General features: G+C 33.2%; 1 protein-coding gene across 1 annotated transcript; it reads right to left on the bottom strand.

Annotated features, from left to right (window-relative positions):
• Positions 1–11,500: 11,500 nt before the first annotated feature.
• Positions 11,501–11,965, bottom strand: LOC105776088 (ethylene-responsive transcription factor ERF098). The gene has a single exon (XM_012598559.2). It carries the CDS (start codon positions 11,963–11,965, stop codon positions 11,501–11,503), a length of 465 nt encoding a protein of 154 aa, XP_012454013.1.
• Positions 11,966–12,406: the final 441 nt, after the last annotated feature.

The raw sequence follows: 12,406 nt of genomic DNA, 5'->3' as shown, positions 1-12,406 counted from the left end.
AAGCTGCTAAAGTGAAGAAAATTGAGGCCAACTCTAGTGATATCGCGACACCGAGGATGGGTATCGTGACACCGAACCCTAGGTGTCGCAATACCACTACTGGATGAGGAAAAAATTGGCTACATGGGTAGTTTTTGTCCAACACCAACCCTAATCAAAATTCAACGTCTTAAGACACTTTTATCCAAAAATTTTGGGTTGTATTCAATTGTTGGCTGATAGCTTTAAAGGAATCACCTTTAACATTATTCCACACACTTTTTTTTTTATCAATTTTTAACTAAGTAGTTATTTCTTCTTCATCTTTTTAGGGTTTTAGTTTATCACTTTTACGGTTTTTAGTTGTTAGTTAGTTGTTATTGTAGCTAACTATTATTTACATTTTAGTACTCAAACTTTAGCTTGTATTTTCAATTTCATCCGAGAGTTTTAATATATCTCAGCTTCATTTTCATTTTAAAAGCTTAAAAATATGATCTTTGCTAATAATTTTTTCACCTCTATTGTTGCCTGCATCTTCTCCCTCAAGCATCCATAAAAAAATTACTAAGCTTTTTTTATCCCTACTTTTTGTGCTTAATCTAGTATACGCTTTGAATGTTTATTGAGCTGTTGTTCGTATGGAAATGATGTTGGGTAATTAAATTTATGGTGGTTGGTTGATTAAAATGTTGATTGTTAGTTTTTGGTACAGGGACTAAATTGTAAAATTTAGACTAAATTTAATAAAATTTAAAACATAGAATTGACACCTTTAAGGGAACAATAGATAGGTGAGACTAAGATTTTGTTTATCTCGAGTTAGTTTGGTCAGGTCAAGAGATAAACTGGACCAAATCATCTAATTTGGTAAAATGATGACTAAAAGGTAAAATTGAGTCAATTAGAATTTTAGGCTTTTTAGATCCCTAATCTAAAGATTAATCAGTAAAATAAAAGTCAACCAACCATTTTATTTTATTCGATTGTTAATTTCGTTGTTTTACGATTTTACAATTTGGTCCTTGTTAGTGTTAGATAGTTACTTAGCTTAATTAACCCTGATCGTGAATTATCATAATATAGAACTTAACGAGTAGTTAGCTAGACTTCCTTGTTCCATGCTTGTTAGTTAAGAACCACTTAGTCCTCGAACTCTCTTGGATTCTATCCTTGGAACACTCGAGTGTTCCATTGTAACACTGAAAATATTGCAGCTCGACCTGTCACACATGCAGTTCACCGCTAGATTATTAATTTTTTTTGTGTTGATGGACTCACGTCAAGATGCTGTTAGAACTCCTACATAGGGGTAAGCAAAACTCGATTCGATTCGAAAAAATAAAAAAATGAATTTTGAGTTAATCAAATCAAGTTATTTGAGTAACTTCAAATAAGTAATTCGATTTTTGAGTTCGGGTCAAGTTGAATTGTACAATTCGAATAACGGATTGGTATAAATACTCCTTTAGCCCCTGTCAATTTTGAAAATAAGCAAATTAGTCTCTCTCTCAACAAAAATTACAAAATAATTTACAATAATTTTCAAATATTCAAAATAATTTTAAAATTCAAAATATTTGTAAAATTCCAAATTTTTTTAAAATATAGAAAATTTTAAAATATATATATAATGAAAGTTAAAATTTTAAAATTTTCTAAAATTATAATTTTGGGGACCTAAATAAGTTAAATAATGATTCAAGTTTATCATACTAAAGTATCTTATTATTTTTATTATTTTTCTTTGGAAAAGTTTTCAAATACATATGGTTTCAAATTTATGTGCTTTAACATGTAATTAATTATATGGTATCAGTATTTTAATTTGACATGTTTAATTTTTTTAATTTAATTCGAACAATTTCACTCGATTCGACTCGACTCGAATTTTATTTCAGTCAACTTGATTCGAAAAATTTCAAATCGAGTTTGGATTATAAAATAGGACTCGTCAACTTGATCAGCTTGAAATTTTTTCACTTGATTCGATCGAGTAGTCTCCCCTACTCCTTCACATACTCCTTAATTGTACCTTGTTACAAAAGCCAATGCAACTTAGCCCGAGTCTAATTCTCGACATACACTAGGTAAACTGTCTCTGGAACTTTTTTGGAACTCTTTCAAAATCCCAATAGCGATTCCGCCTTGCTTTTCATCTGTAGACTTATGACTCACCATAAAAGAGTGACATTAGTAAAATACAAAGATTTAATAGTATGTTGGGTATATGAATTTTGTAGGACATAACTACATTTACAATAGTGGAATTTAGAGTCCAATAGAGAGTTAATGGTATCCTCTTATTGGCATTACATGATAAACTAAAAAGGAAGCTGTAACACCCCAAACTCGATCTGATAAAACCAAATCTGAATCTCGGTTGTTACCATTCCAATACAAATGTAGGCTTAATCTACTTATACAAATTTCAATGAACACAACTTACTTACATACCTCCTGAACTAAAATACAGGTGATTATACACTAGATAATAATAATTGTAGTACTTGGTAATTTACTTATAAGGAAATTCTAACTAATCTCATAACTTATTTACAACATTTCAATACATAGACTTTTATGCAAAAATGTTGATTGCATTTATGCTGCCAACTTGTTCTATATGCATAATAGCCCAATACACCACTCTTTTGGCATAGTCTTGGCATTGCCCCTCCTGGCATGGACCCATCGCAACTTACCTGCAACGTAATACACGAAGGTAAGTTTATAAGAACTTAGAGAGATAAACATCAATGACCTGGTTCATGTTGCACATCTCATTTGGTAATTCAAATAACCATATTTTATGTTTATCTTTTAGCTTGTCTTTTAACGAATACTTTTCTAGAGTTCCATTCTTTATACCATAGTTACTGTATCCTACTCTGAAATCATGTTTTACTCTTCTCGTCTTCAATACATCACTCATGTTCCTTGTGATGAACTTTCACGATTGCTTGCCCATTTCCTTTCCAAAGGTCCATACAGACAGCCACTGTTATTCTTGTATACATACTCAAGTCTTTGCTCCTTCAATAATTCATGATTGACATACACAAGTGATAGATACCTCTTTCAATTATTCAATTTGAATCCTTTTTAAAGTCCCCGTTTTCCTCTATATATCCAATTGCACTTGTGAATCGTACTAGTCGCGCCAAAACCATTTGATACAAAGTTTGCCACTGAAAGTCTCATCCTTACACGCCAAGCATTTCCTTTCCGAGTTCGTTATGGGTACTATTACTTCAGAGTGCGTTACATTGGAATCTTCTCAAAGTTCACCATGGAGGTGTTTCATTCAAATTATTGCCACAAGGGCTTTCATTTTGTGATCCACCACACAGGCTTCCATTTCATAGATCACCACAAAGGCTTCTTTTTTCTAGCGTGTTTGCGTTAGGGATTCACCTAGATTCACATATCGTGAGGTTTCTCCCTCATCATCCTAGGTCACATAGAGAACCCTCTTTAGGTAATCACCTTCCTTTAGTTCTTTCTATATGATGTTATAGCCCAACTATGGTCTTACACAATATGGTATCATGGCCATGGACTTTTCCTTCTAGAGATCATGTTTAAAATCCCGACAGACCCTTTTTAGACCTCACCACAATAAACAAACACAAACTCACATGACATACCTTTCATGCATTAGCACCAAACTTAACATACATTTTAGACATGCTCTTACAATCATATTTCCAACTCCAAATTTCTTATCACATACTCTCTACTTGGAAGATTCATACAAACAATACATGCAAATCTTATCCAACATTCATATATCAACATATTCATCATACCATCCTTTTCTAATCTTAGTTTATAGTGCATATAGTTCTTCACAAAAGTATATAGAATAAACCAATATATAGAATAAACTAGTATACATAGACATGAGTCAGCTTAGGGACTCACCTGATACTCATGAACAACAGCTTAATTTCCAGATCTCAACATCCATCCAAAAACCTCAACAATCCACTTCTTGCAAGTTATAAGAATAATATTAAAACTCATTCATATTATCTTTATCATCATCTCATACCTAGAAAATCCTCATGCAAAGCTTTGCTTTACCATTTTCCTATTCACCCTCTTAACAACTTATCATTACAAAAGTTAACACTTACCCAAGATGTGAAATAACTTCCTTTTAGAACTTTGATCCTGAGCTCCAGCTTAACAAGGAAGATCCATCCTTAGCTCCAAGCAAATTAATCCTAATATCTTAGAATGGAAGGAAAAAGATAACTCTCTCAGTTTTAATTATTAAGCCCTTATCAATATATAAAATCTCACGTTCTCATAGGATGACCACATACGTGTCACAATCCCTTTTTAATCTGCCCAATAAATGGTTTGCAATTGTAGAGAAACGTATGCAAGAATCTACCTTTTAGTATATTTAGTTCATCTTTTCATTCGCTCTTGACCATGTTGTTAGAACTTAACCGACATAGTAATTAAGTAAACTTGACGTACTATTTCTTTGGCGATACCTATTTCCAGAAACCTTTGATACTCTTGCCAAGATTCTTCTTCTTCGCATCTATACACCTTCAGATAACAATCCCTGTAATGCCCCAAAAATCCAAGTAACTATTTTTGTTTTTTTGTTGCACAAATATCTATTTGTTTCAGTGGTTAAGTGTTTTGGGTGTGTCTGGGAGTGTCTGAGAAGTCCTGGGTTCAAGCCTAGACTTGTGCAAAAAGTTTTGTTTTTAGGGAAAAAGCCTTGCCTATAATTAGTAGGCTTTTAAATTATTGTAGGTAAAATAAGACGCAAAAAGCCTGCTGGTTTAGGGGGTAAGTGACGTGTTACCTATGCTAGAGGACTGAGGTTCATAGCTTGGTGGAGGCAAGGGAGTATTTATTTTGTTGCTGTGCCGTGAGAGGTGTTGTGGTTTGACTGAAACACTGAAGTGGTTAAGAGGAATTCAAATTGAGTGGTTGAGGGGAGGTGTGATCAGATGGAGAGGTTTGAGCAGGGATTTCAGGAGAAAATCAAGGGTTGAGGGGAGAGGGAATGTTGTGCCAAAAGTGGACTCTGTGGCACTCAAGAATTCAGATAGAGGGGTGCTTCTCATTTTCTTCTCGATTTTGCTTTGTTTGTGTTGTTACCTCAGCCGAAACCTCTTCTCTTCGTTTTTGGGTTTTTCGTAATGTCGTTTCCTCTCTTTTGCTTGAAGCCGAATGTGGTAAGGGTGTTGCACATTCTTTCGTTTAACTTTTTGACAACCTTTCTCTTTGGCCGAATGCACCATTCTTTTCTTTTCATCTCCTCTTCTCTCCCTCTAGTGTTGTGCTGTCGATTTCCAGTTCTGACCACTACTGAAACCATTCCTCTTTTTTTGCCGATTGACTTTGCTCATTTCTTTTCGGTCAGTGAGTATAGCACTCGAAGTTTCGACTTTTGAGTTACTGAAGTGGGGTTTGTTTAATTGTTGTTGACAACTTTAAATCGAGGGTGAGGGGTTGTGCTAGTGTCGAATCCCTCCACTATTCGATTTTCTTGGTCTCTTGCGATAAGTTCTATAAGCGAATCATTATTTCTTTCTTCTTCTGCCTTAAGTGATAACTGATAGCAATTGTGTGGCAGTTAAGGAAGGATTCAAGGAATTCCCAATCAATCGCTAAAGACTAGATTCATGGGAATCACCGTGGTTTGATTGAAGGTTCGTGAGTGCTTGAGCGACTATTCGTGACGAATAGAAACAAGGTGTGTAAACCCTGCCTAAAACGTAAACCGACAAAAGTTGAAAATTATGGCAATTGATGCTACAAGAGTGCACTCGCTCGTGTGGTAAATCGAACACAAAAAAATATGAGCATTAGACTGTTGTAGCCACCATGAGCGATTTCGTGGTCTTAGGTCGTTTTAGGCCACGATGGGTCGAAATGGGCTGTATGGGCCCAACGGGCTTGTGGACCCCACACGGGTAAACCACACGAGCGTGTGGAGAAAATTGGGCCAAACTGAGTAATTTCATGACCGAAACCAATTCTGGGCTATGTGAGCCACACGAGTGTGTGGGCCCACATTATGGGCCTTGGGACCGATTTCACTGTTTGACTGATAAGGTTGCACTAGTCGCCCGAGATGACTGTGGACCTATTGATGGGTCGGTAAGTAGACTTAGACTCCCAAACTGATTTGAAATTACTGTTATGCCCTATGTTATAAAATGACTGTATGTTTTATGTTATGTATGACTGTATATAAGCATGCCACAATATATATATGTTGCATACATGTATGATATGTTGCATGGGAATGGGATTATTATGATTGGAGGAAGTGTCTTTGTCTTGGCACTCTGCTGCAAATCTTGTTAGTCTTTGCAACCGATGCTAATTTTGGAGTGTAGGGATGGGTGGGTGATATTATCCCCACATGGAGTGCTGGGATAGACGGATTGGAGTGTAGAGGTTGGTTGGGTAGGATATTTAATTGCATGTCTGAACTGTTACTATCATTGTAATGGGCTAAGGCCCACACCGATCTCGATCATCGATCATCGACATCGTAATAGGCTAAGGCCAAACCGAATCGAATCATTATTGAATTGGGCTTAGGCCTGCATCAGCATTTGCCTAGGGCCTAATTGGCTATTTTACTTATATGGGGTTACACACTGAGTGTTCGTAAACTCACTCCTCTATTTATCTTACAAGCAATCCTCAGTCTTAGGAACCAGTGCTGTGAGAGACTCGGAGGTGATCACACAACCACACCTACTTCTATATTGGATTTTTACTGATAATAATTTAACTTGGGTATTTGTTGTAATAAAGCCTCTTTAAATTGTTAACTTTTAATTTGGGATTTTTTTTAAATCTTACTGATAGTAGTAGGACGCGGATTTTCAAAAGATGAATGCTTTTCAAGACACTACGTTTTTGTAAAATACTGTAAAAGCTTTGGCATCAAACAATGTTTTAAATATAGCAACAAACTAATATGATCAACAAACTGCTAAAAACAACTTGAGTTTTCAATAAACGAGAATTAATATAGAACGGGTTATTTTTTTAATGAAACTATATTTTCGAAAAAAACGCTTCAATGTGATATCGCCAGACACGACCATAGCGTTTAAGCCATTTTTGGGGTGTTAAATCCCTACCTACCAACGTTAACTATTCACCCAATGTATACGCCAAGGGCATCAATTGGGTAAATAGGACTGTGCCAGTCAAATTTCTTTCGGTTTACACGCCAAATTTAGGACCCACCAAAGCTGGATGTTACAGAAGATGTAATGACTACCATGAGATAAAATATGATCATTTGGGTGAACGAATTTAACCCAAAGAGATAAATGATTATGATAAGGTCTTTGGATAAACACTTATTAAGGTTGATTTCATAATGATATATAATTCAATCATGGTATTTTAGTGGAATGACTCTATGATTAAGTAATGTTATAATTAATAGATGAAGAGTCAAAACTTAATTACAAATTATTTAAACCCTTATTATATATGTCTAATTGATCTCTCCTCTAGCTCGACATAACTCAAAATGAATTGCATGTAGAGCCGATAATATGGAACGAATGAAAACGAAAATAGAGAGAAATAAATTGCATGTGTCATTATTTGTAGTGAACGTGTAATTTCGCTAAGTTCAAAAGATGACTTAAAAATTAAAATTAATTAGTTAGTCATCACATTTTTATTGAACAAGGCAATTAAATATATTTCTACATAGATTCTAATATGGTAAAATTATAATGACTTTAACGGAACTGAAATTGAGTTGAGAAAATAATTTAACTGGATTAATTAACACTTTGGGAAATAGAAAAAATAATTATTAGGTTGGTTAAACTACATGTGTTGGTTAAAAGTCTAGATAACACATATAATTGTAACCAATATAAGACATAGGCCGAATAAGCCCATCTACATGAGTGAGGTGGTAAACCCTAGTCCCAAATAGGATGATGTTGCTGCCCCTAGTATTTCCTAAAGTAGGAAATTGTATTTTTATTATTAAAATATTATTATTTATTTATCTATTGTTCAAGTAAAACTCCTGTACTTTTTCCTATAAATAGATACTTTGGGATGAGCTAAACACATACCAATTATTCATATTTGAGTGTCGTTACTCTATTAGAAAATAGAGGAAATTTATTTACAGAATAAATTATATTTTCTTGAAAGCTCAAAGTTTTGGTTTCCTACATAGAGAATTAATTTTCTCACAGAAAATTAATTAAAGTTTTCATTCAACATGATCAGATTGTGGAGTTAGGGCCCATGCTCTAAGCAAGTCAGGGTTCGAGAATAATGAAGTGGACCGTTTGGAAGAAAGCTAGGAAACGACCTAGATCGCCTCGTACAAAGCAGATGTACTAATCTAGTCTAAGGTTTATTACTATAAATATCACAAGGCTTAATTTTAAGAAAAAAAAATTTAAACATCTACTTTGTTACCAACATTATTTTCTTAATTGATTTTTCCAACAATCTACATTTTGGATCTTTGTTAGCCAATTCACCTCACTAAAAATATCATCTCCTAATTTGCCCAAAGATTAGTAACCATTCTCCTCACTTTGATCCACACAAAAAAACTCTCCAATGACCCAACTCCCCCCATCATCTAGGGAGTCTTGAGATCTGGCCTCCTCACCCCATCGTTCCCTAACCTCCATCTTAAACGAGAAATGAATATGCGCCCTTAATTATGAAAAATCCTCCCTTCTAATTCAATCTCTAACGGGTTATCCATCACTTGATTTGGCTCTATCAATATCAATAGTTTAAGTAATATTGCCTTTACTTAAGCTATACTTTTGATCAATATTAACTTTCTTTTAAACCGATGAATATTAATATTACATAAGTTACATGAAAGGTTGGGCTGGTGTTTCGGATATCTATTGCTCTTGGGTTTATTTTACATATCTCAATGGGTGTAAATCATGATTCCTTGAATATGGTTCAATAGGTTTTATATATATATATAATGTTGGTCTTTAGTACATTTTTAGTGCTTACATTGGCGTATGCCTTGAATTTTTAAATTTTTATACATCGACATATTTTTTTCGGGTGTCTTTTTTTTTTTTCTCGTCAGAATAAAGTTTTTTAATAGAACCCGAAAGTGTCAAAGCTAGCCAAAAGGTTAGAAAACAAAAAAAACCAATCAATACAGCCCTTAAAAAATAACAATAAATCAATTCATTAATCTGATTTTATTTGACATGGTGATATTTAATTTGATGACACTTGTTAAAATTATATAAATTTGATATAAATTTTATAAACCAAGATTTATAATGTGAGATCATTAAAGATAAAAACTAGTTTTAGATGTGTACATAAATTTATCAATATGTTGAAATACTTGAGTTTTATGCTTTCAATATTCTAAATTAGCATACAACTTTTAGTGAATGTGTTTCTCTTTATTTTAGAAATAAGATGTCAAAAAGTTACATTATCTTTAATTTAGGAAACATAAATTTAATATGTAGCTTTTGTACATTAACCTTAATTTCTATTTTATAAACCATTAATTATAAATTAATTACTTGAATATCTATATATATTTAACTCATATTTTATATAATAACTGAAACTTACGTTAACAGTATTAAATTACTTCTATTTTGAGATAATAAATACAAATCAAAACCTTCAACTTTTCATAATGAGACCTTATCTAATAGTTAACGCTTGTGTATTGGAATCATTTGCCGATTCCTTACGCAGAGTGCTTAACTTGGTCTTAAATGGCAGAACAATTCACCCTTCTCCATGTAAAGTCTTTTCTAAACGAAAACAACATCACGTGTAACCATCTCCATTTGTTATCTTTACGTCAAATCCAATTAGATTTGTTTTCTTATGCAAGGCAAAGATGAAAACTAAAATCTTTTGGGGCCATTTTATTGCCAAAGTATATATCACCAATGCTATTTCACTGTGTAGAAGACTCTCATTCAGGAATCAAGATCCTTCAACTCGGATTATATGGGATAAATATGCCTGTTTAGAAACATTAAAAGCAACTTTTAACAAAGCAAACAAGATTATATTTTTAGACCTTCTTTTGTAATCTGTCCACCATTGATTCTCATGGTCTTTGCTTTGCATCTCATGCACCATCTTCACCATTTTCCATAACGTGAAAGATTGCTTAATTTAAAGAAGATTCTAAATAGACCAAAATATTTCTTTTTTTATTATCAGAGATCAACTTCTCTTGTAGAGGATACTGGAACAAATAGACAATGCAATCTGAAAAGGATATTATTTTGAGATAAATGAATAGCTTCTTATCAACTAATTACTATAACACAAATCTTCTTCTATGTTATCCTGAATTTGGAGCTGAGTGTTTTCAAAGAATCAAACCTCACATATATACCCATATCCAAATTGTTCCTTTTTTTTAGTTTTTCTCAATTTCGATATTTAGCAAGTTGGTCCTCTAAAAAATTAGAGTAATTTAATTCCTATTAGTTTCAAAAATGAGTAACGAGGACAACTTTTACATAAATTTGATTGGTATAATAATAAATTTAGCTCCCATAATTTACACATTCTATCAAATTGGTCATGATTTAACAAATTTAGCCTGCAATATTTTTGTAAATGTGTAAATGTAGAGGCTAAATTTGTTGATTTTTTAGAATCAAGACAAAATTAACAAAACATGTAAATATCAAGGGTTAATTTTATTATTATACGAATCAAAAGTATGCACCGTTGACAAAATACATTAACATTGTGATTAATTGTCCTTAATTGCTCACATTTAAAATTGGCAAGGATTAAATTACTCCAATTTTTCTAGAGAAACTTTCTCAATTTCAAAATTGAGAGGAAGGGGAGAGGTATTTTTACCAATTACAGATGATATTGTTAGAAAACATAACCAGTTTAACATAGATCCCTAACAAAGGCATCCTATCCAAAACTAATCTAAATCCCTTACTCTTACTCTTTTGTTATAGTATTTATCTGCATGTTATCTAGAAAGCATATAACTTAAAATTATATATCACTATGTTAAAACAACTGCATTTGGTCAAAACATTAATGTTTGCATTGCTCTAACATATACAACTAACAATAATTAAACGAAGTCATTGTTTTAGCAATCAAATTTTTCTTTTCTGTTTTCTGAAAAATTATATATTAAATCCCTATATACTAAGTATACTATAACGTACCTTAAAACCATTACTCATGGTCCTAGCTAGCTCCTTCAAAATCTTGAATTAGGGTTCCTCTATATAATGATAATTTCAACACTAAAAAACTGCATTTCTTTTGTCAAGTTCAATTAGTTGGCATTAAATTAGGTCAAACAATTCAATCTTTTATTAATAAATAAACTTTAAAATTTATTTATCATAATGATCATAATCATAATCAAAGTGCGGAAACTCATACTTGTATGCTTAGTAGTTTAGTTGAAAAATAAGGGGAAATGAAAGAGAAATCAAACAAACCAAAATGCAGTGAACATGAGTAAGAAGTTTCAGTCTCTCATCATTTTCTTCTTAATCTTCTCGTCTTCAGTTTCAAGAAGCTCCTCCAACACCTTGTCATCCAAATACTCGAACTCGAAAACCTGCTTTTCTTGTCCAACGGAGGATGAACTTCCTTTGTCAAAGCTCTTATGGACATTACCAGAAGAAGGATAAGGATATAGATATGGGGATGGAGATGGAGATGATGATGATCCCCGCATAAGTTGAGCATAGTACTCACAGGGGAAGTTCAAGATTGCCATATGACCTCTGAGATTAAAGGCCGCTCGATCGTAGGCTCGAGCAGCTTCCTCTGCAGTGTCAAATGTCCCAAGCCATAAACGTGCACCTTGCCTTGTAGGGTCTCGAATTTCAGATGCGTATTTTCCCCATGGCCTTCTCCTCACTCCCCTATATCGTACTTCTTCTTTTGCTTTCTCATCCTTTTCCTTAATTTTGTTTGGATCCTCCATGTTAAAGATCCCTGTCAAGTTGAACCAAAACCCTAAACCTCGAAATGAACTTTAGTGTAGTTTTAGGGTTCAATTGGTAAAGGTATTTATAGTTGAAAAAATGATCTCATCCACGATTCCACCATGGAATTAAGGAATTACATATATTAATATTATATTATATATTATATGGTGAACTTTGTATTCAGCCAAATCGGATCTAACAGATGTGAACCTGAAGAACGTGGTTTGACTGCGAATATTGATATCTCCTCTGCAACGAACTTTCTTAGCCATTTATAGCTAAAATAAAAAAGCATTTTTAAAGTGTAATTTGGATTCTTACACATTTTGGTACGAGCGGAATATATATTAATATATGAATAGACATTTGATATTGCACCATAATGTTTGTCCCTATCAACTTGATCTTCCCTGTTGTTTGAGGAACTTTTAGGACAC

The sequence above is a fragment of the Gossypium raimondii genome, chromosome 10 (assembly GCF_025698545.1).
Source record: "Gossypium raimondii isolate GPD5lz chromosome 10, ASM2569854v1, whole genome shotgun sequence".
Classification (NCBI taxonomy): domain Eukaryota; kingdom Viridiplantae; phylum Streptophyta; class Magnoliopsida; order Malvales; family Malvaceae; genus Gossypium; species Gossypium raimondii.
The sequence above is the reverse complement of the archived record's forward strand: the minus strand, read 5'-3'. Positions and strand labels throughout refer to the sequence as shown.

Coding starts and splice junctions, on each gene's coding strand:
- LOC105776088 (XM_012598559.2), bottom strand. CDS start 11,965: ATGGAGGATCCAAACAAAATTAAGGAAAAGGATGAGAAAGCAAAAGAA.